Below are 24626 nucleotides of genomic sequence, written 5' to 3'. Positions count from 1 at the left end.
AAGTAAGTTAAACAACCATTTATTTTACAGTTTAAAATGTCCTCATGGAGGAACAGCAAAATACACTCAAAATGAAGATTGATCAAAAGACAGTTTTCATATTAATCACCGTTTTAAGATTGTTTTTTGTCTATTTTTCTTCTTGTTTGTTTATCAAAAATTATAAGTGCCTTCAACATAACCATGAGAGTATTCAGCTTGCAGCCATAGAAATATTTACACCACAAAACTGACAAGCATGGTTTTACTTTCAGCATCGGTTTCACACGCCTCATCTCCCGTCTCTTTCAGACTGCTTTGTTTTGTTGCACAAAACAAAAATAAAGACCCTGAAGAAAGACAATTATAAAGTGGGGGAAAATACACAAGAGCACAGATTAAGGACATTAGTATTTACAGCGTGGCTCAGGGAGACAGTCGAGGAAAGGAGACAGATGATTAACACATCCATTAGCGGCATGATGTCAAGTTTAAGTCACATTCTTTACCTTTATGATCCTACTTTACCCTTTAAAGATTAAAAAATAAAGCATGCTAGAGTACATCTGTCATGAAATGATGAGCTCTGGATTGAGTCCTCAATGTGTATGAGAATGATTTTCAGACAGCAGGGGGCAGTACAGGACCACATAGGGTAGAATGAAAACAAGAACAGAATACAACAGCTACAGTACAATGGTTTCTTAAGAATGAATGCAAAAACAATATAGTAACAGAAATGAAGAACAATACAAAAAAAAATCAAGTCTGTCCTCCAAATGACAAAATACAAAGTCACATATGAAAATAGGTTCTGATCAAATGCAGTTTTAGATACATTGCGTGTTGAGCATTTGCAAAAGTTTGGCACAGAATCAATTTTAATTTTTTTTTTCTTTTTGCAAACATCACTTGTGGATCCTGTACAGATCCTTCCCACTGTTCCCCATTGTTACCCCTGCCCAAGAAGAAAGAAAAGAAAGATTTGATGATGCGTCTTGTAAAATAATTCACTTGGTCTCTCCACATCTCTTCAGTCTTTAAATATTTATAATATTTACAGTTTGACAATTGTCCACAATACCCTTAGGCTTAAAGAAGATGCAAACAAAAATAAACAAATTAAATATTTTTTATATAGTCCCCTATTGAGGCATTGAGTGTAAACTGTACAACTCTTGACGTCCCCTCACGCGTTCCTGGGGCAGGGAACACTGCAGGATGAAGAGCTGAGTCCGGAAAAGTAAAAATCTGCTGATGGTGAAGGAGCAAAAAGCAGAATGATTGATTCTTGATCACTTTCCAGGTAATGGATTTCTTTTGCATGAGCATGACTGATCACAAGAGTAATTCCATTAACATGTATCATTTTATAGTCAAATCTGTACAGAGTTCACAATTTTTTCTTGACATAGTGCAATGACTTCTCACATCGTCTTTAAAAAAAAAAAAAAAAATCACAATCACTTTTATGAAGGTAAAAAATATCCCATAGGAAGGTCTCAATCCATAGCTGTACGAACTCTATGAATTAGAAAAGGCTATGCACAACACCTCCAAAAATGGCAAAAATAATATGAGCAATTGGAAATGATCATCGAAATTCCTCAATCGACCCTTCATATCCTCTTCATAAAAGTAAACATTTTTGGAATTTAACATCACTGGGTGACTTAAGGACTTGGTGAAGTGAAGGAGAAAAGGTGAGCTAATGCTAAAGTAGATTGTTTTTCTTTTAAAAAAAAGTCAAACTCATAAAAATATGAGGCAATTCCAGTTTACAAACTGGACGAGTCCAAAAGGGCTGGTGTTGGCTTTGTTTTGGGAAAAAAAGATGGAGGTAATTAAACAGAAGCAATAACAATCATGAGGTGAGGGGAAATGCTGGAGATGCTGTTGAGAAGGTCCGGTGCCAGGCGCGAGAGGTGGCTCTCAGAGAATTCGCACGGTGGGAAAATCTGCACCACATAAGCTGGCTGTGTATCCAGAGATAAAAATCATACAAGGACACATATTATTATGGAATATGGGTAAAAATTTTAAGAATAAAAATGACAAAATAGAAACCGCTTAAATGGCTACAAACCTGATTAGAGCCAGGGTTGGGCACATTGATAATGCCAGCTGCCTGTTTTGCTTGCAGGTAGGTGATGAAGCCACTTTTCAAGGCTTGGGTTTGACCGAGGACATCCTCTTGGTCTCGACCACAGGGTAGAGCCAGTAGCAAACAGTAGTCATTTTCCACCTGCCATATAGAATAAAGCATTTTAATCATAGATAAAGAACGCAACCTGAGAACAAGATCATTTCATTAATAACTAAGTAGTTCATCATTTAACTGGTTGTAAGGGTCAAAGCATGCTTTCCATATCAGCATGTTAGCCTTGTCAGAACCTGTTCTTCAGCAGTACTTCTTTAGCAAATACTCACAGTCATTCTTCGTGCCACACTGTCTAATTGGGAGGCTTCAAGCCTCATCCTCTGGACAATACGAAGGAGAGGACCTCCTTCTGGGGGTGGCAGGGAGCGTTGCGCCAAAATGGTGTTGCCAGAAACAAAGTGCAACTGGACAGCAGCCTGGTCATTTTTCAGTGCCAGAAGGCCTTGCCATACAATAGGATATTTCTGCACAAAGAAAAGAACACAAAACGTCTTGAAAATAAACTCCCTGTGTGATGATACTGCTATTAAGGCAGTAATCCTACCGTCAAAAGCTGCACCATGTCAATGGAACGGTGTCCTGAATGTTCCAGCTTAGCATCAGGCCGCTGCTGTAATGAAACTGACGGTGGAACTGCTGGCTGAGATGTGGGAAGGAAGGCTGGAGGACCCTTCTGTAGAGATAGATCTGGCTTGTGAGTAGGACCCATAGGGGACATCATGGGAGATTGGTAGGAGGGTGAGACTGTATCCCCAGCTATACGGGAAATGTGTGAGAGGTCTGAAGAGGTAGCATGGCGAAGATGGGAGCTCTCAGGCTTAGAATCACTTCCTCCCCCATGTGACTGAGATATTTTACCCCTGTTACCCAGATCTGAGTCTGGAGGGACCTGATTAGGAAGACACGCAAAAAGATCAATATATATTGTACATAAACAGGGACCTGAAAACAACTCTGCATATGTAATCTGATCAAAATAAACTATGATATTTGAGTTACCTGTGACGATGCAATGCCTTGGCTTGTCAGATTATGTCCTGCATACTGGGATGGGAAGCCCCGCATATCCCGATACACTGGAAAGGAGCCTGCTCCTCCTGGATGCATCAGTTGAACCCCATGAGGGTGAGGAGACACCATTACAGGACTAGATGCATGGACCCCTCGGATTCTGCTTTCATTGGAGGGTGGATGTATCAGTTTTCCCTCTAGTGGTTTGAGGGACTCCTTTGCTGATAGATCAATGCTCTTTCCCAGAATAGGACTCTTTGAAGGCCCAGTGATGTTGCTTGAAGATGTTAATCCAGTGTCTGAGTTGCGTGACTGTCTTACTTCAACAACAGCTTGCTCTCCAAGCTGCTGGTGCATGAGGATGCGCTGGTGCATGTCTCTGTACTGCTCCATTCGTATGCTTGGGTGGAGCCCTCTGTGGTCACTGTGAATCATCACTACATCTGACTGGAGTTGGGCAACCGAAGGTCTACTAAGAGTTTGGTTAAAATGTCTGGGCTCCTCATCACTTACACTGTTCCCGCCACCACCTGACACTGACCCTTGGGGACTGGAATGAGTCTGTAGTACCATGTCTCGAATTACATTTGGCTGTGGTGTGTTGGAGCGTTGCGTAGGTCCTGGATGACCAGACGACAGGGAGTCAGCTCGCCTACTGTAGTTTATTCCAGACATTGGTGGGGTGTTCATTCTGGCTTCATGAGCCATTGACTGAGTGACACTGTGCGGCTGAATTATAACAGAGGACTGTTCTGAGTGTGAGTGATGTATACTAGAATGGTAAGAAGACATTGGTGGAATGCCATGACCCAGGACAACAGAGGTTGCAATAGGAGAACTGCTTGGAGGGCAGGCTTTGGCAAAGGGTGAAGGAGAGTGAACAGCAGTTCGTGGAGACTGTGGCTCCTGCTTGAGGTGCAGAGCTGACCGATCATTTGCAATGCCAGGGCTGGGGCTCACACGGGCTCCTGATAGTGACGGGTGGTGTGGACTCATGACTGGGCTAAGATTAGACTGATGAACAGATTTACCAGTGTCCATCTTCTTTGGTAGTTGTTCACTCCCCAGGCCTCTCTTGCCATGCTGCTGCTGTATAACAGCTTGATTGTACATCAAGACTTGAGGAGAACTAACTGGCTGTTGAAACATCTTTACCACACCACCTTGGGATGATGTGTGATATGGAGCATCCGATTTGTCACAACCAAGATTCTCCTGTTTTGTACTGGAAATTACAGGTTGAGAGTTATAGGACTGCCCGGTCAAAAGGACCCCCGAATGCCCATAAACTGAAGGTGCTGGGGCTGCTTTTGGGGTAGGTGAATGAGATGAAGTTATGAGTGGGTCTTGCTTTATCTGAGATTTGGACACAGACTGTTGAAACTCTATGTCACCAGCACTAGCTTGAGGAATTTGACTAATTTTGGCTCTCATCCTGTGAGGTCCTTCGGTTTTCTGACCTGAATAACTCAGAACAACAACACCCTCTGATGTATTAACTCTTAGACCTGGACCGGAACCTGTATTGTAGGGAGTGGTCTCCACAACAGAGCGTCCTCTAGCCCCATCTTCTACTATATCCATACCCTGGCAGCGACTATTTTCATTAGAGTTGGATCTGAATTTTTGCTTGGGAATAGACAGGCCGGTGCTTCGGTTGCTCAGAGAAATTCGTGGAGTTTCTTCTGTATCATAAGGCATTGGAATTCGACTTATAACTGAGGTAGCTGGAGAAATAACTGTATGCTGGGTCTTCTCTCCACAGTTCTGTTGGGATTCTGTCAGTGGAGATGGTTTATGGTGTACAGACTGGGGCGGCAATGGTGGCCTATCTTCCAGATGTGACTGTCTTGAACCTATTGTATCAGAGGGATTTTGATTTTCTGATATCCGTGAAGCATCTGTCAGCACAGATGTCACCATAGTGGTAGGTATAGAATTGCTGTTTGATGCAGACACATATTTAGGTTCCATAAGTATTTTTCTTAATGTGCTGGAACTTGGGTCAATATCTGAGGCCTTGGTGTCTGGGGGCATCGGGGGATTTGTTGAGGGAGTTCCAAGTGGAGTTGATGCTGGTGCAGAAGGCGTCACTACTGTGACATGGCAAGAAGGAGCAACATAGATTCTGCTTTCCTCAGACCTCTGAGGCCACTCAGGTGAAAGTGGCATTTTGGCAGGCCGCAGCAGGGGGACACTAAACTGAGATACAGGTTGTGGGCGAGCAGGGGTGAAAGTGGGAGAACATGGCTCTGCTGCTTTGGGATGTGTTTTACAACTGGAGATGTTGCTCGTGCCTGAATGAAACGCAGACTCCTTGGGTACAGGTTGTTCAACTTCAGGCTGCTCTGCCTCTTTGGGTGTGTCTACAGTTATGGCACTTGTTACATCACGCCTACAAGTTGCAACAGCAGTGACTACAGAAGCTGCTGCAGCTGCCCCCGCTGTAACAGTAACTGCTTTTGAATTAATAGTTTCTGGATCTTCTGGGATTGACTCTGGTAACTTGACGGGTGAGGGCTCAGATTGCGAAGCCTCTTCAGCAGTATCACCTCTCTTGTTAGCTGCACCCCTACGACCTCTTGGCTTTTTCGGTGTTTTGGCTCTAACTTTACCTGTCTTCTTGGGTGTCTCAGGTAGAATGGCATCTTCAGCTGCCTTACATTCCACTGGTCCTTTTGGGCTTGGTGTCAGAGGACCATCATCAAGGTCTCCTGCCAGAATATTGTTAATCACCATGTGCGTTTCAGGCTCCATAATCTCATTGGAAGAGGAAGATGAGGATATTAAGGATTCAGGAGTAGGAATAAGAGCAGTGTAGGTTGGCGTAGTTGTGAACCCATCTGTATCTCCACATGTCTCTTCAGCTGTAATGGAATCAATAGCAGCTGCAAGTTCAGTTTCACTTGCAGGGTTAGCTCTCTTCTCCACTTCAACCTCGCCCTCTGATTCCACTATGACAGGAGGCAATATATTAGGTTGTACTGAAGTTGGTTCCTTATATGGTCGAGGAGGTTGCTCAACTGTCAGTTTGGCAATATTTTCTACTGCTTGTTCTAGTTCCATCTGCCGTGCTAACAGTGCAGCAGCTGGATCAGCAGGAAGTTCAGGTTCTGATGGCGTGTCTTCTTTTTCCTCTGCACCAAGCTCTTTGGGTTCTTTTGGAAAGCTTAGAATTGTTCCCTCATTCTCTTGTATTACTGTCCTGGTTGTTGTAATAGTAGCAACTTCTAAAGTCTCAGGCTCATCATCCTCTGAACGAAGTAAACCTTTGACATCATCAACACTTACTCTGATCTCGAGATTTTTTAAACTGTGTGATTTGTCTTCCAAGACCTGCTTAGCATTTCGCTTCAACCTAGGTGTTTTCATTTTATTACACTTTTCAGGTTGTTTCCTCTCAGAGGAGCTTGTGTCCTTTTCACTGTCTCCATCAGCAGATTTCTTTCCTTCAGGATCTTTTTCTTTTCTGTGCCCTGGTGGGCTCACATTTTCCACTCTTTCTGACAGCTTGCCAAAAAATTCGCAATCAGCTTTAGGCTTAAGCTCTGTCTCTTCATGACTTGCTATATTAGCTTGTTCGGGTAGCACTGTCGTGCTACCAGATGGTTTGTCTATTCTACTTGCTTTCTTGTTAATTGTTGTGGGTGATGTTAGAGGAGTTTGTTGCAGCTTCTGGGTGCGTGGTGAACGCCATCCCTCAGAGGCTTTCACAACCTCTATAGTACTTGAGGCCTCTTTGACCTCTGTGTCTTCTTCTGTTATTTTCTTCGGATCCCCTTTTACTGGCGATACATCTTCACCTCTTTTGACTCCTCTCTTAGGTGGGCGCCCTCGCCTAGTATTGGTAGAAACTTGAACATCTTGCTGTATTGGCTCTTTATCTGCACCGCGCTTGCGCATGCAGCGTGCAGGCTCAACCACTTCTTTGCCAGCTTGGTCATCTTCATGCAGAGTGGCATAGACTGACCTTACATTCCTTCGACGTGTTCTTCCATGGATCAAACTTGACTCAAGGTTTTGTTCAGAATCTGATGCATGTATTGGTGACTTGGATGTAGTTTTAGATTCACATGTTATTTTTGGTGCTTCTGCTCGTGGTGACGAGGCCCTTTTCAGTTTCTCTCTGTCAATCCTTTCACTCTTTCGTGTTGCAGGTTTTTCAGAGGCAACAATTTGTGGAGGTTGTGCAGCACGTAATGCTGACAGGGGTTTTGCCCTTTTGCTCTTGGATTGTCTGCGGTTTGGTAATGGTTTTATTTCAGCCTCTAGCTCTGGCATACATGCCTCACTATCGGTCTCTGTTTTCTCAGTTTCTTCCAACTGTTTTGTTTCCTGATGTTCTATTTCAGGTTCTGTCTTAATTTCAGATTTTTCTTCAGTCTTAGAAAAGTCAGAGTGAGAAAATTCTGCACTCTCTCTTTCAAAACTGCTTAGGGAACCCCCTGGAGTAGGAGGTTTTTCTTCCACAACAGGATTATGTTCCACTGGCAAACTCTCACCAAATTTCACTTTGGGATTAATGACCTCTGGTTTTGTTTCAGTTTCATTCTCTGGTTCAGATAGCACAGGTGGAGGAGTTATGGTTAATTTGGGAGCAACAGGTTTAAAGTCCTCTATAGGAAGAGAATGAGATGGGGAAACGTCTTGAACTGGTTCCACTTTTTCTTCATTGACAAATGACAGAGGAGGATCTGACAATGGGGTTAAAACTTCCTTCTTTTCTGGTGGAGACATTTCTTTAGGAGAAGGAACAATTGGTGAAACCGCCAAAGTTACTGGAGGACTGGCCAATTTGTCAACAGCCTTTATTACTGGCTCAGACTCCTTATCAAACATCACATGATCAGATGTTTGATCTTCATCCCTTTTATCCTCCACCACAGCTGAATCATTCTCATTGTCTGGTAGGAGGTGGTCTTTGTCTTTTTGCTGTTGAAGTTCCAAAAACCGACTATGGAAAAGTACAATGGGCTCTTGTTGGACGTCACCTCCCCCAGATTCGGTCTGTGCCTCAGTAGCACCTGGCTTTGTAAAAGGTCTTCCACTTCCAGTTTCTAAATCTTGGTCTTTACGTTCAAGATGTTGCAAGCGCCGGGAATCCTGTTCAAAGATTGAGCTGTGCAGAAATCGTGAGGCAAACAATTCCTGACGCTCTTGGTCTTGTGGTTTAAGTTCCTCTTTTTTACTGTGTAGCTTCTCATCAGAGTCTGTGCGAATCTTCTTCTTTTTCATGTACCAAGAAGGAATGGGTCGAGGTGCAAGCTCCACCTTGTCCTTATCAGAACAGCTGTGGGAGACTGGAAAACGTGAAGGAAGAAAGGACCAATTGTCTTCTCTCGAAGAATATAATGTTTTGGCCCTTTCTAGGAGGGCTTTTGTATCAGGAGTTATAGTTTTGTCCAAAGCAAATGAATAAAACTTATTCTTTTCCAAAGAACCTGAAAGCTTCAGATCAGTCATCCTTTCATCACGATCCCGGAGGATATAGGACAAGGAACTGCTGGACTTGGGAGAAATATGTTTGGTTTCTCCCTCGTCATCTGAATCAGACTGCACCTCACCAGGTTCCAAATCCTGGCCAAGGCGGTTGCGGATGTTCTCTCGCTTTGTAACTTCACTTGGAAACGTCATTTCCATTCTTAGTGAATCAGACTTGATCCTTCGTTCCCAGTGTTGTGTCAAGTCCTCTTCACAACTAAGCAAGGATGTTTTGAGCTTTGGAGGCTCAGTTTCAGAAGACTGAAAATGTCTGCCTGACAAACCCAAACTGTTTTTCAATGTTTCTGTGTGTGAAAATTTATCATCTGCTGGAGAGGATTTTCTTTCTTTATTTGTAACTGACAGTGATATCTGGGCAGTTTCATCTTCCTCGTTTTCAGAAAACTGACCAGCTCCTGTTGAAGATGGTATTCTGTAAGTGTCTTCATTCAACTTCTGTGAACTTGCAAAGCTGCGTTCTCTTTTTACTTTGAGCGTTTCAAAGTCAAAATTCTCCAATTTCTTTCGTTTACAGGTGGAGAAATCATCACTGGCTGTATCTTGAATTGATTTTCCAACTTCATCGGCTATATAATTCTTTTCAAAATCTCCAGTCTCATCATTGTTTGGTGGGTTGTTAAACTTGAGAGTCTTATCAGGATCCCCTATTTTGGACCGGAGCCACCGACTCTGTTCAATTTGTTTGGAGGAAATATTGGTCTGGTTAATGTGCACAAAGTGTTCATTTCCATCATCCGAGTCCCTGCATCTCCCTCTTCCTTCATTTTCAAAGAAAATGTGTTTCTGTTGGTCTTTTGTTTCATCCAAATCAAGGGTGCTGTCATCTGACATCTTTGGGAGACTAGAACGGTTTTCATTTTTTGGGCCCTCTAGATCCATTTTAAGGTAAAGAGAGTCTAATTGATCTGAAGAATCTTCAGGCAGCTCCCCTGGCTGTGAGTGATGCTCCAGAGGGAGACCTGCTGAGTTGCTTTCACAGTGTCCATCTTTAGGGCTGTTAACTGAAACCACTCTGACACATTTATCCTTGTGGTGCTCCTTTTTATGCAACCCTCTTATTATAACGTTCTTATCAAAATCTGTGTCTTTAGCATTGTTCCACAGTTTATAAAGTCCAGGTTTACTAAGGTCATCTTCACTGGCTCTCTTTTGACGTTCAGCTTTCCCAGAGTCTTCAAAACGCCTTTTCCTTGCAGCTAAACGGTCAATATCCACAGAAATGCCACTGTCAAATCCAATGTCAGATTTGCCATGTTTTTTGGATTTGATTTTACCATCCTTGTCAGTAATCTCCACCAAACTGTGCATATTTTTGTCTCTGGGTGCCTTTCCATGCTTAGAGATGTCACTTTTTGATGAATCAGTGCGAAATGGAGGACTCCTCTGGTCAGCTGAAGGGGATGCCAATCTGGGACTGTCACTCCCACCTCTCGGTATTTGTTTTTCTTGGATAGCATGACCAATCAGTTTCCCCTCCTTTTCTTTGACACGTGTTAACTGCACAACACAAGGCAGAAGGTCTAGCCTTCCTTTGCTTGAGCTTTCCTTTGGGATTTTGCTGGCCTTGCTTCTAAGAACGGACTCAGGGCTAAGATCTCTTTCAAGTTCAGGTTCAGTCTCAGATGCTTGAATGATAGGTGAATTTACTTTAAGCTTCTTAAGCCTCTGTTTCTCACTTTTGTCCTTGTCACCACGATCTTTTCGCCCAGTTCTTTTTTCCTTTTCAACCAAACCGCCTCTTTCAATTTCAAAAGCTCTGTCCTTTTCAAGTTTTTCTGTTTTATTATACCGTTCAGACCGCACCTTTTCAAGTTTTTCAAATCTTGGTGGAGAGATTGAACTGCAGCTACCACTTCTTTCAGACGATCGGCAACAAATGCGCCGATCTGAATCACTTGGTATCCTCTCAGAGAGTGAAGGAGATGCAGTGGGGCTAGCAGGACGGCGAGCGGGGATGTGGGATGGGCTTTGGCTCCGTTCAATGGTCCTCCTCCCATGATCACGTCCACGGTCTGTTTCAAAGCGTTCTCTCTCTCTTTCACGTTCCCGTTGCAAGTAGCTGTATTTGCGAATATCCTGCTCATAGGGGTCAGCTCTGTATTCCCGATATTCCCGTGGGTCTTCAAAGTATTGTGCATCGTAGTAATCTCCCTGATATGGGTCCCATTCAGAGTAGAACTCCCTACTTCTCGCTGGGTATTTGCGACGTGGATCATCAGTATAGGTTCCTGGTGTTCGAACATTTTCATAATATTGTCTTTCTGCTTGAAACTCATATTGGGTTCGTCGATCATCCCTGCCAAGAAACAGAAAATGACTTTAGTTTTAATATTCGACAGTAGAGATGTAAATTACTACATCATAAGAAAACATCACAAACCTCCTTTCAGAAAGAATGTCATAAAAGTCCCGGATATCCTGTCCAGATGCCTGCATTGATCGATAGAAAGCCATCTGACTTTCCTGATTTGCAAAATCCACCTGAAGAATAGAAAGAAGACTGTTCTGTTAGTCTACCAAGAATCAAGAAAGCCAATTCAGACCAAAACTATTGTTGACTTGCCTTGATTTTACTGCCCCCTATCTTCCATCCTTTTGTGTCTTTGACAGCAGCTTGTGCGTATTCAATGTTGTTATACAAAATGAGGGCCATCCCCTTCATCCTGTCGAAAACGACCTGCAGACCAAAGAGAAAAAAATAGAGTCCCACAGATCCGCAAGGCAAGGAAGAGATAACCAAGAAGGAGCAACATTTAATAGGCTTACCTTGACAACGTGGCCATAGCGGCAGAAATGACGAGTAAGAAACTGCTCTGTTGTGTTTGAAGCTAATCCGTCTAGCCAAACACATGTTGTAGGCATACTCTTCCCAAAGCCCAGCTGAAAAAGAAGAAATTCATACACAGATAATGCTGAAGACAAGGATGTGACAGTGGTGCAAAGAGTTACCACTAAATCAACATAATTCTCACCTTTAGTCTATTGTTTCCAAGATACTCGCCATCCATCTTCTTTATGGCCTTACAGACACTGGCAATGTCGCAGTATTGTAAAAAGGCATACTGTGGAGCTCCATTCACTTTCTTTATGTCAATATCCTTTCAGAACAATGAAAACAAAAATATATTCTCAGTATCATAGTTTACATCATAGACCACAGCACTGTATAATAACTTATCACCATAAATTAACCTACCACAATCTCTCCAAAGCGCTGAAAGATGTTGAGCAGGTCATGGTAAGTGGTGGTCTTTTCCAGATTTCCGATGAATAACGTCCGAGTGGCCTTTGGATGAAACTCATCAATCCTCTCATCTAAGGGCCGAAACTCGTTCTCACTTTCTGTCTCTGGAAAGTGCAGTACAAAATGTTGTTGATTTGTCAATATTCCTGATCTTTTTTGTTTTTGGAATACAGGGGGAGATCAGAACTTACCGGGGCCATTCCAAGCTGTGACGTCAATCTGCATGCCAAAAAAAAGCTTCCCCTTCGAGGCTCCAAGTGCTTTCTCTTGGTCTTCTTGCTGGCGGAAAAAGACAAGGCCGTAGCGTTCCTCTGAGGCACCGTGAATTTGAACAGATGTGACCTTCCCATGTTTTTTAAATTCATGGAACAAACCATCCTTGAGGCTTGTATCTGTGCGTCAAGAAATCAAATGCATTCTTTATTAAAACAACGACTGAAAATAAAACTTAGTGGTAATGTTTTAAAGTAATGTTTAGTGCATATTTCATAGATATTTGAAGCAAACCTGTAGAGCGCACAGGAAGATTTTGGACCTTGATGCCAAAGCTTTTACGTGGTTCATCCTTGTCAAGGGAGGATAAAGGAAGAGCTGAGGGTGCAGGGACAGCAGCTGACTGCACTGAGCGTGCTGGAGAGTTATCGCTGGAGCTACTGCTGGAATCACTGGAGCAAAACAGAAACATAGACTTAGATGTTGAAGAAACACATTTTTTTATTCATTTTGTGTCTTCGGAATTTAGTCAGGACTCAATAAAATCTTGAGTACTTTAGCAAACAAAAAAATATAAATTACCTTTTCTTTTAAATCTTAAATAACATAATCAGCAATGGTTGCTTCATTGTTTCGTGAATATGTTTGTTTACTCTCCAGGTTAAGAAGGATGGATAGATTACCTATAGATTTAATTATACACCATTTTTTAAATAAACAAGAATGTATACATGGAAAATTTGTATAGAAACATTTGTTTCTATATTTCAATATAAATGTGACTTCTTTGCATAAAACCTCTTACATGAGGTCAATACTGTCCAAAAAATGTAATGTGGAGGAAAAATACACCACCATTATCCTGGTTTAGCATTTATGAATCTGTTATCAGTGCAAAAAGATGGCTGCACACACGGGTGCCTGCCTCAAGCACCTTTTTTCTCAAACGATTCCCATGTCTGTCTCAGCTTTCTAGGCCCTCTGCTGTTTGTTTCCTTCTCACTTTCTCCTCCTGTGCTCAGACACTCCCGGAAGTGCTGCTGACGGAGCCTGGCCTGTGGGAGTGGGCAGGCAGCCAGCACTGGCCAGAAATTTCCAGTTCCAACTGGATCTCACGGAGGGGGGGAGCCATTTACCCATACACAGAGGTAGGCAGTGAGAAAAATATAGCAGCCGTCTCCTGAAATCCCCCCACCCCCCATAGCACTTCCTCATCAAACCACATGTGTCGCTGCGTGTTGTTCAAAGCTGTGGACTCTGCTCTGTCCAACGTGATGCAACTAAAGCCTCTGAATATTTTTTTTTATTATTATTTTATGTCTAGTATATGTGTGCACATGTTTTTATTTTCACCTTATACTTTTATTTTTGAAAAATCATAAATAATACAAATATCTACAATAGCACTCATATTTAAAGCAGGCTTAATTCACTGACAGTGTTTTCAAATCTGGTGCTGCAAACAAATCTTTCATTACAGTCCCGGGATAGCTTCTGAATTATATGGTCATGGTATTAGGCCATTAAGACCATAATGGCACCATAGACATTTTTCTAAACATATTTCATGGAGATGGTGGTCGAAGCATTTATGGTGGTGTATTACTATCAATAAATGCATATAAAGAAACCACACACATCCACCAATACATGATGAGTTGTGCAACTTGCTCTAATTTTGCTGGATGTCAACTTAGTATGGAGCATGCACACAGTGATAATGGAATTCAGATCAACATGAAAAAAAGTGTGTCATTACAGCTGTAAACAAGCACCAAAGGTTGCCAAAGTTTCCAGACTTTGACTCCTACCAGCAAACTCAACAACCTTTTAATATTCACTAATTATTATACTAAAAAGTATAAAAACACAACACAGGCAGTGTAAACATATTTAGTGGGTATATTAAATAATGTATTATTCAATTGTTTAATACATCAAATGTCTCTTCTCTGATAAAGAAATAGCTGATATAACAGCTTGAAATGGTTAATATTTCAAGTTCCAGTTCCTGTGTTGAGCAACAAACTGTTCTTGAGAGTACTGTCTGCAAATCAATGACACAAATTCAATGCACACATCTTGCACAAGTCTGGGCTTGTTGAAAAACTGGTGTTGTGTTAAAGTGTGGTGTATGATACAATGGAGCCAGTGTATGTATGGATCCAGCCAACCCGAAGCTGGGATGCACAAAGAGTAACAGCCATTAGGGTAGAAATATTGACAGCTTGACTCACCTGCCACTCGTACTGCTGCTGGTACTGCTGACTGAGTCTGAACTGGAGGAGCGGCTGCGGGAGCCTGAACCACTGTGAGAGCGTGCAGGCCGGGCAGCCTGACTCACCAGTCTCTGAGGTGATGGATTTCGAGAATGTGTTGAGTGTGGAGACCGGCTACGACTGTGGCGGTACGACCGTTCCCCACGACGGCCTCTGTCCTCACGGTATAGGTCCCTGTGAACCACACTGGCCAAAGTAAAGGGCTCCCTTGCACGGGACTCATAGCGAGGCTCCGGTGTCTCGAAGCGGCAGGGGCTCCTGCTGTGGGAGCGGTAGAAGCCAACCCCGCTGGACGCAGACCCTGCACTACCTCCAGTCGCAGCCCCTGCTGATCCACTTGTTCCTGTGCTCCCAGCAACAGCGCTGACTATAGTTCCACTGACTCCCGATGACACTGTTGTACCGCTTCCGCTGGAGGTACCAGACCCGCTTCCAGCTGTGCTTAGAGTCCTCTCTCTAGCATCACGGTAATAGTCTGTTTCATAGTGTCGCTGGCGGTCAAAGCTGCTACCAGGACGCTCATGATGTCCATAGGCACCGTGATCATATGCCCGTTCCCGACTTTCAGCAGTCCTGACAAACAGGAGGAGAGAGCAAGTTAGAATACAATCACACCTCAGAGATCCAAGTTAGCTGCTAGCATCAGACAAATAAAATTAACAGGTGTCTCTGTTTGGTGGGTTTGTCATAATTAGACACATGGAAAAGACGGGGCAAAGTATCAAGAAGGTTTGAGAAGGTTGTTGGCATCTAAAAGGAGGGTTCTTTTACAGACTGAACTACAAGCGGATTTATAGAGGTGAAAATCACTGAGCATCGGGTCAAAATGTTAAAATTGCATCTGCCACTGTTCAAGTACCAAAATGCTGTTAGGTAACTGTCTTTCATGCAGGTCAACTTTGAGGTGTTAGCAAAAGCTTTAAGCTGTTTCAAACAGATTTCTTTGTATGCAAGGGGGGGTTTATTTAACAGTTTCCCAGCACAGGCCTCCAGGAAACATTTACATCCTACTGCAACATGTATTAACCGCAATAAAATACAATCAACATCTCTCAAGACTTTGATCAAACAAGATACATTCACTGGATAACAGCAGCAGAACTCTGCACTTTATTTTGAAGCTTCACTGCACAACACAACATAAACTTGCAAAAAGCAAAGTAACTGTCTTTATGAATTGTCAAGTCATTCTGAGTCTGTGTAGCAGCTATAACAAAAGCTCCGTACTGATACTTTTTATCATCTGAAAGGCTTTGTTAAAGGTGTCTGTAGGTGACTTATTACAAGGCCAATTGTTGTTACACAACTAGACATCTCTTGTTCTTCTGGAAAACAAAAGACACTGTTTTGTGAAGATGCACATTAGAAACGGTGGTAATAAGGATGCTCTGATCAGACCTGAGCATCCCCTTTCTGAAAGAAGCAATCAGAATTTAATTTGGTAATGCAACTGCTGTGTCGTTACAGCAGTCATATTACCAAACTCGCCATAATGAGCGAGACAGGACAGCAATTACCACTGTTTGAATTCAGATCAAATTAAACTCAGCAAATTGGTCATGATGCTCCAACAAAAAAAAGAACATGCTTTAATAAAACAGTTCCAAAGCCTCATTACACTGGTGCTTTAAATCATAAACGATTTTATTCTTTGTAGTAACAAGAGTGTAAAGAAAGAGCTTCGGAGGTTCTCTTTAGGAGAGGTTAAGGGATCCGGAGAAGTTCTGGATTATAGCAGAAAATGTCTTCTACATACTTTTAAATGACTATATAGATGTAATATATATATTTCTAAATATATATGACATTATTTTTGAACTTCCTCTAATGTCCGATGTCAGGTTTCAATTGAGGGCAAGAAAGAGCTGCGTTCTCCTATTTAAAATATATAAAAAATGTTTTCTTCAAAAATACAAAAACAAACCCAACAAGAATTCAACTGGCCAGCTAATCACTTCTTCCCCCAGCCACACTAGCTTCTCATTACTGTATGTCAAGATGGTGCATCTTACCGGTCTTTCATCTATTATCATCTATCTTCCTCGCTACACCTCCTGTCCACTCCCGCCACCCCCCAACCTATGAGGTCATGAGCCGTTGCCTCATCTCCCTCAGCACATCCAAAACAGCAGCTCTCTGCCTATTTTCCAATATCCTGCTTCATAACCTATTGGATCCAACATCACCATGCAACCAAGGTATCTTCTATACAATATAATTTCTGGTGTTATCACTTGTGAGGTCTCCTTGGGTGCTTTTGCCCATAAAATAAATGCAATATTATATAATAGAATTAGATGTTCTATCTCCTTTTACTGTGATAATCATAATATCAACTATGAGTCTGATGGTTTTGGCCATCAGAGATGTGTCAGGTAATCCAATATATGATGAGCTGCAAACAAAGAAGTACAAAAATAAAATGGTTTCTCATTAACAAGAAGGTAGTAACAACCTTTAGCTACTTTCCTAATGTTTTCATGTTTTTCAATCTGCCACAAATGTTTACAGTTGACATATCCAATGTTGATGGTTTGAGTTAAGTGAATGATTTTATACATAAACAATGAAATTCTTGTTTGCCTGTATTTTTTCTGGCTTGTTGCATTTATGACATAAAGCCTGGGCAAAACCAGTTTTATAATGATGCTCATGCATTGGTTGAATAGAAACAAATGAGCTGCCTGTATCTCAGTGGTCACTCGACAAAGACAGAGCTACACATGGCTGCTGCCATTTCTCAGTAGATATAGGAAACAGGCGTCTAGATAACCACTGCTGTGTGACATCCTTAGAGGTAATTTGTTAAATGATGTATAAGATGAGTTTCTGAAAATCTCCAACCTGACCTTTACACATGACAAAAAAATGTCACACATATTCACACTCGCACATTTACAGCCATCTTAAAAATAGTGAAAGTCTAACCTTCTGTAACGAAAACATAAACCCGGTTCTCTGCTCTCTATAATGAGGCCAAATCATTAGTGTGAAGCATTTGACACAAATGTGACCCTAAGACATCTTTTCTGCTACAGCTCCAGAACAAAAAGCAGCATGAGATGTACATACTGTACTGGATGCTGAGGCTAAATTGGTCAATAAGGCTAGCACTATGTCTGTATTTCACTGCACTATACATAAAAAGTACAGCGGGACATGGGCGGATTCTGTTTCAGTTTATTTGATTTAATCATCTGTGTGCTGGATTCATGAATAACATCTATGGCACAACGACATCTGCTGTGAAATTGATGGATTACCTTGACCCCTAGATGCTCTCGAAAATGCTAATTTGGTGGCGCAGGCTCACTGCTCAATAGATACCCTTCAATTTTACTTCAATTTCACTTTACACAAATCAGCTTCTACATTATTCATAAAGCTTAAAAATAATTCAGTTAGACTTTTTTCAGCTGAATTTCCATCAGTGTTTGATTATTAGTCTACTCCGGTGCATGCTAAGCACATCAACTGTTTTGAGACGACGTGAACAGCATAATAATAAGGATGCATTCCGGCAGCATGACAAAAAGGCTTCTTCTGTGGAGGCTTAGTCATATGGGAGCAATACATGCCTATCTATTCAGTAGTTAATGGTTAAACTAACAGATTAAATCTGTCATCCTACACAATACACAAATCTTGAAGGTTTGAAAAATTCTAATGAAATCATATATTATTTGATTATATTAGGTCATACAGTAATCTCCTAAAAAAGAATCTGGAAATAAACCAGCTAAATGAGAGTAGTGTTTGCTTTTGGTAATAAAGTAAATGGATCAAAAATGATGTAATTCATCAAACTGAGACCTGTGCTATCACGAAGCAGCTCCATACAACCTCACTGTTAAACATATCATCAAAACTAGAATTAAAGGGGCCACTGCTGCAGTCTAAATCTGTAATAAATGAAAATCGACTTAAAAGCTACAAAATGATATTAAGAGTATATAGTATAAATTAACTTTTCATCTAATGACAGGTTCTAAATGATTCATGTTCTATTATTGCTCTACAAAAAGAAAACAAAGACAACTGAAATGCTGTCACTGCAGGGAATATAAGATGCTCCTTAATATATAATATATTATTTTTGTAAATCAACTACTCAGTGAAACGGTTTTAGTAAAATCCAAGTTTTTTTACCCCTTATTTTTACAGTTGTATCTCAGCCTCTTGAGAATCTCACCCCCGCATTTTACTGCACATGACAAAGATTCCACAGCTCAATCCTTTTCATATGGAAATAGTTTTATATATTAAAAAAGGATTTATATATTCATAAATAAGAGCTTCAATATGGTGCTAATAAACAAGGAGAGCAGTGGACAGGAGCTGGAGGTAGGGTCAGGTAAAAGGAAGAGAAAGGAAAACAATACAAGGTTCAAAGTTCTGCATAGAAATACAGGCAGTAATAACAGTCTATGTGCCGGCTACTCTGGTTAGTGGGGAAAATGGAGAGAGACAAGGGTTCAAACTAGGGGGTTAGAGAGGACAGCTATAATACACAGGGCAGGACATACCAACCTTTTGAGAGAGTGGTAACTTGACCTATAATTCCAAATACAATTTAGGGAGATTGAACTTTGTGAGCAAAAAAAGGGCAAAAATGTTGAGTGAAGGAAGGAAAAAAGAAGAAGCAAAATTGTTCAGGTTAAAAAACGTAATCCTCAGGGACCTCTTGTGCATGGATGAGCTGGAGAGTCTGGTTTAGTTGACATGACAACAAACAGATCCAAGTTAGGGATGTTTTGTATGCTGGAAAGTGTCACAGTTCATATATCCATCCAAAACACGTGGGAGGAAAAAAACTGTTGCACACGAGTCCAGTAAAATAAACACATGATATCCAGGATTATGTCCAAACTGATGAAAGTGAAGAATTAGGACTTGAATCTTCTCATCTGAAGACTTGCATGTTCTGCTTTGGTCACACCGGGCAATACAGCAGTCAAACTCCTAGTGAAATCTGACAGTAATCCATGTTCATAGTAGCACCGCATTCAATCCGAGGGTGAAGATTATGCATTAACAGTTCTGGATGATCATGTCTGTTGTCTGTCTGTCATCTTCTAAATGCTGTCCAAGCCTGAGTCAATGGGACACAGTTTACAGATGCAGCTCAGTTCTGGAATTCAACTGTATCCAAGGTTCAGTTATAGTTCCACAGTCAGAAGAAGGTAATCCACAGACATGAGGTTGTTTATCTCCTGATAGCAAGGTTGGTGCAACTTTCCAGTCACAATTTCCAGCACTCTTCTTTGATTTGTATGATCCAAGTGTAGTCCATAGCAAGTCTGCAAGTCTAATTTGTAGCAAAGTAAAAATAATCTCCGCAAAAAAAAAAAATAAGCCAGGGGGGGAAAGTCATTTGCTCACTTGTTCTTGCTGTCTCTACTGAGTTGGATCACCAGTAGAGGTCTCCCAGCACTCAATTTGTAATGCCCTGATTTATTCCGAAAATAAAACAACAAAAAAATGAAAAAAAAATAAAGAACCAAGAAAACAAGCCATACCTTTAGCATGATAGCATATCCTTTAGGTGTTAATCCAACAGTTGGAGGTAAATATCCTGCGCAGGTTATCCACGGGACTCCAGAGAACACCTCCGTGAGGTTCGCACGATTACCGAGAACCCAATTAGACTAATCCAAAACAATGGTGTCGTATACATATAATATGTGTTGTTGGCTGTTTGGTTACATGAGAAAAAAATGGGTAACATTAATCCAGCGAGCAGGGTACGTAACTCCAGATTAGGGAAATCCCAGAGATGGCTGCTGGACCACTCTCTCTTTTTCTCTCTCTTTCTCTCTCCCTCTCTCTCTCTCCAATAATCCTGGGAATTTTTTACGATATCCAATCTTTGCCCCGTTTTTTCCGCAAATGATACATCCACCTCACAGAGATGTTTAAGCTCACAAAAGCCATTTAGACCACTGACTAGTTATAGATACTCTTGTGTACAAACATGCTCTCACTTTTTGGATATCTCAGGGTCTACCTTTAAGTATGAATCCAGGCGCGCTGGCCACACTCTGAGGACCTTAGAGGGGATCACTAATGAATTTAATTCTTGAGCGTGACCTCTCTTTTCTCCCTTTTAACCCCCATACAAGTAAATGAACAGATGGTGCAAAGATGCTTGGAGGTAAGGTGTTTACCAGAAACCACGGTTCCCCCTGCCTTCAGAGAAACTTTGTCCACTTACCCGTCTAGTCTGCGTTCATAGCGTCCATCTCTGCTGTGAAGCGACGAAGGGGGCCCATACACGGCCCCCCCTGTCGCCCTTGTGAACCCTGATACATCTCGGCCACGAGAGCCTAAGGACAGACTATCGTCCAGCCCCCTTGCTGCACTAGGTATTGTACCCGGTTCATTGTAATCAGTGCGCAGGTCTCTGTCCCCCATCTTGTTGATTGCATTGTGAGCCTTCTGAGCACTTTTAATGTCCACAAAATCCACAAAGGCTGCGACTCCACCTTCTGAACCCCGCTTGGGCAGGACCTTGACACTCTCCACCCGTCCATACCTTAGGCAGAAACAAAGGAACAGATCACCAGCTGCACACATGCTGCATTATAAAACAGGCCCTTAATGAAAACAATAACGTCCCACATGGTGATATTTTTTAACTGCATAACACTGAAATCAACTGTATCAGTTTGTGTGTGTGTTAGGGTGGGAGGTAAGGTGTTTTTTTTACTCTTACTTTCTGTTCTGATGTACTTTCTAACAAGGCAACCGTAACCCAGCAACCAGAGTTGAAATCTTGGCACAGTGAATGTTAATAAATGCATATATTTTCTAGCATTAGCATGTTCTCTGGGAGGAAGGTGAGTTTATAACCACACACTATAGGAAAGTGCACCAATGAGCAGTGTATGAAGGGATGCAGTATCGTCTGATGGATGAAAATAATGATTTTTGCATTTTGTTTTTTTGCCTTATCCTGTAAAATAACAATTTAATGGTTGGATATGAGGACAAATATTAAGATTGTTTTCATAATAAGCCTGTACATGATAAAAAGTGATCATTAAGATGATGGTCCAAAGGACTGATGGGAAGCCTATTACACAAAATTTACAAGCCCGGTGTAGGATTACAAAACCTGCCATCATCATAGCTCCCTCCTCCCTCCACGCACACGCACACACAGAGTGAAGAAAAAAGGAGTCTTTTGGGAGTGTGTTTGCTGGGGTGCCCATAAATTTATTGGCATGGCAGTTCCCAACACTGAACAGCCCCTGACGCCATTTTAGAAAAGCTGTTCACACTGCTTACTCATTCTGCCGTCCCCCATCTTCAATGACTTCTATCACACATTGGGGCTGTCATGCACCTGCATGCTCTGGCTACCTCTAGGTTACTGCTGGAGCTGAGCTGAGTGCTCCAACAAAAAAGGACTCGCCTGCACCGCTTCCACCTCTCATACAGCTGACACTCACCATCCACCCCAACCTCATCCAAAAACAAAACAAACAAAAAAACATTACGCGCATCATGGCACGGGATTATGTAAATAAAATGTAGCTCATTATTGTGCGTTCTGCAAGGCTGCATGAGTCAGACGCGAACCACGTTAGTGAAGATCAGTCGGTGCATCAATCTACCGTAAATAAATGTGAATAAATCCACCCAGAGAGCGAAAGGTATCAAATTCATACCATAAATATATGTTTTTTATACATGCACGCTGTGGGGGAAACGTGCTTTTCCCTGGTTTTAACTGGATTAATGGTAATTTGGCACCTTTCTTCTGATATGGCGACGCCTACACAGTAAAAAAACGCAACGTTGCTCATATAGGTAGACTGATGTTTTCAGTGGTCTGGTTTCCAGCACAGATGGACCGAGAAGCGGGCTGCTATTTCCTTGACAGCCGAGAAGGGAGAGGCGAGAGCGCGCAGACAACCCCACACACACACACACACACACGCACGCACAGACACACACATAAAATCATATCTACATTTCTTTCAGTCACAGGAAGACAACAAAGAGCTAATAAGTGCCCAGAAATATGGGACTGATCTGCGCACATAAACAGTAGAGAAGCGGAGGATGAATTAAAACATGTCTGATTTCCCCGTAAATCAGATCACACTGCGGGCTGTGAGAGTCAGCGGCGGCGGTGGCGGAGACAACCATTTTCTGTGCACAAAGTAAACACACAGTGCTACAATGGTGCACATCAGTGAACTCATAGCACCGCCAGTTTGCAACAGCGTTGCAGCGTGGACGGCGGCGTGATGTCGCGTCAGCTTTGAGATTACAAAAAAAATGAGCCACGGTGCACTCTGGTACACGGACACAGTGTGTGCTTCAGGTCTGACTGGAAGCACACGGTGATGGGGTCTGCCACAGATGTAGGCTGAAGTTTGTTTACACTGACTGAAACCGTCTGCCCTGCACAACGATGTGCTTCTTTATGGTCACCTGGTGGGGGAAAGGTACGGCTGCTTTAAAGTCAAACCGGAGAGGACAGCACGCGTCCTCAAGTGAAGTTATCACCGAGACAACGAGGTGTCAAAATGGCCAAACCATATGTCCGCTGGCTGAGTCGTTTTCTTCTCAATCTCCGCTCAACTGCAGCACGATGCTGCTGCTGCTGCTGCTGCTCATGGAGAGCTGACAGCACAGTTGCCAAATGGGACTTTGCTACAGGGGAACCTCCTGCTTCATCCCGACTTCACTAAAATGTGACACAACAGAGAGATGCTGCCTGTGCACTCGTCCTTCCATGAACACTCACACATCATTTGTGTTTTTTTTACTCACCGCTTGAAGTGCTCAATAATTTTCTCCTCTCGTACATTTTCGGGTAAATTTCCCACCCATAAATGTCTGGTTTCCCGGACCATACTGTGTGCTCCTGCTGCCCGATCATACAGATGAGTTTGCTATGTCAGTTTCTCTCCGTGCAAAATACAAAACGTCTGCAAAATTAACGCCGGGCAAGAAGACAGATACTTGGCGCAAATCATTGACTGGTCGTTGTGACCCAATGTAAACCATTAGGCTGGATCCCCGCACGCTGTTTGATACTCTTCACTGTTAAAGCGCGATCTTGCAGCACATGAACGCGCTCTGCTCTGTTCCCGTGACTAGGCGCGTCCCTGACACCATGCGACCTTTGGGTGTCGAAAGAAAGCATGTAGCTTCCTAAAAAGATGCAGCAACTTCGCTTGTAATGAGAGGCACACCGCGCAGGCGTGGCTTTGTGTGTGAACTTCTTTTTTCTCCCCGATGAGATAGTCTTCCACTGCTGCGCATGCGCGAGAAAACCCCTGGTTGAACGGTGGTGCTTTGACATCTGAGCAGGAGGATTCCATCAGTACCAGTTTAGGATGGCAAGGTGAGGCGCTTTGCATACAGTCAAAGCAGCAGAACCCGAGTTTGGGATGCTTTAAAATGTTTTATTATTATAATAAGGCTACTGTATGTTCAAAAGTACACAAACACATCAGCCTCAAAACAACTGCAGGATTTCTCCCTCAAGGTTTATTGTTTGTTATTTGTCACCAAAGAAAAAGGGAACTGTGTAGATAGGCTCTAACCTGAAGAGAAATTTAGAACCATACTTGGTTCAACAATGCTAATTCACCATTAACTGCTGTATGTCTCTGCAGAATGTAATTGGTTTATCAGTAGGCTAAAACAACATTAGTTAAAGACATTCATCTAAGATCAGGCTTTGTAGACGATTTTGACACATAAACCGGAAACTTGCATGCAGGAAACAGGAAACTAAAGGACAGTTGTAGGCGACTCTGAATGCTGATGATATGAGCATGTGACCAGCCTCAGGGCAATGCAAGCATGTTTAAAATTGTTTTTAACAAATTGAAATAGTCAATAAATCTAGAATTGAATCCATATTTCTGCACTTTAACTTTTCACCAATAGTCTGTTACCTACATGTGTGACAGCTGACCTGTTACTTGGGGTTAAGTAAAATTTGTCTGATTCTGCTTTACACTTGTGTAATTGTGTTGTTTGCCTTTTGCATCCAGGACAAATACAGCCTTGAGTAATGTACAACTACAACAAAATGTAGAGGGAGCTATTAAGTCAAGAACTTTGACCCTAACTTTGCTCTGCTTTGAGTTAATGATCAACATGAAACAGCCCAGCCTGTATCCAAAAGTCCAACAGGGCATTAGTGGTAAGTGCTGACAACAGGTAAATAAAACAGTAAATTCATGCATCTCAAAGGCTTTGTCATTGA

General features: G+C 42.2%; 1 protein-coding gene across 2 annotated transcripts; it reads right to left on the bottom strand.

Annotated features, from left to right (window-relative positions):
* Positions 1-23561, bottom strand: spen (spen family transcriptional repressor). Of its 2 annotated transcripts, none has more exons than XM_028408843.1 (15): positions 23177-23561; positions 20604-20924; positions 14348-14962; positions 12405-12562; positions 12089-12289; positions 11850-12001; positions 11626-11751; positions 11420-11533; positions 11217-11330; positions 11034-11134; positions 3140-10949; positions 2685-3029; positions 2410-2604; positions 2066-2224; positions 1-1955 (listed from the first exon to the last, which is right to left on the bottom strand). In XM_028408843.1, exons 1-15 carry the CDS (start codon positions 23257-23259, stop codon positions 1824-1826), a joined length of 10626 nt encoding a protein of 3541 aa, XP_028264644.1. In that variant the 5' UTR covers positions 23260-23561; the 3' UTR covers positions 1-1823. The 2 variants fall into 2 exon arrangements, with proteins under 2 accessions (XP_028264644.1, XP_028264645.1); XM_028408844.1 differs by lacking the exon at positions 23177-23561 and adding an exon at positions 22835-22851.
* Between the last annotated feature and the right edge of the window lie 1065 nt (positions 23562-24626).

This window comes from Parambassis ranga, chromosome 7 (genome assembly GCF_900634625.1).
Source record: "Parambassis ranga chromosome 7, fParRan2.1, whole genome shotgun sequence".
NCBI lineage: Eukaryota > Metazoa > Chordata > Actinopteri > Ambassidae > Parambassis > Parambassis ranga.
Note: the sequence above shows the minus strand (reverse complement) of the source record. Positions and strands in the feature narration are given on the sequence as shown.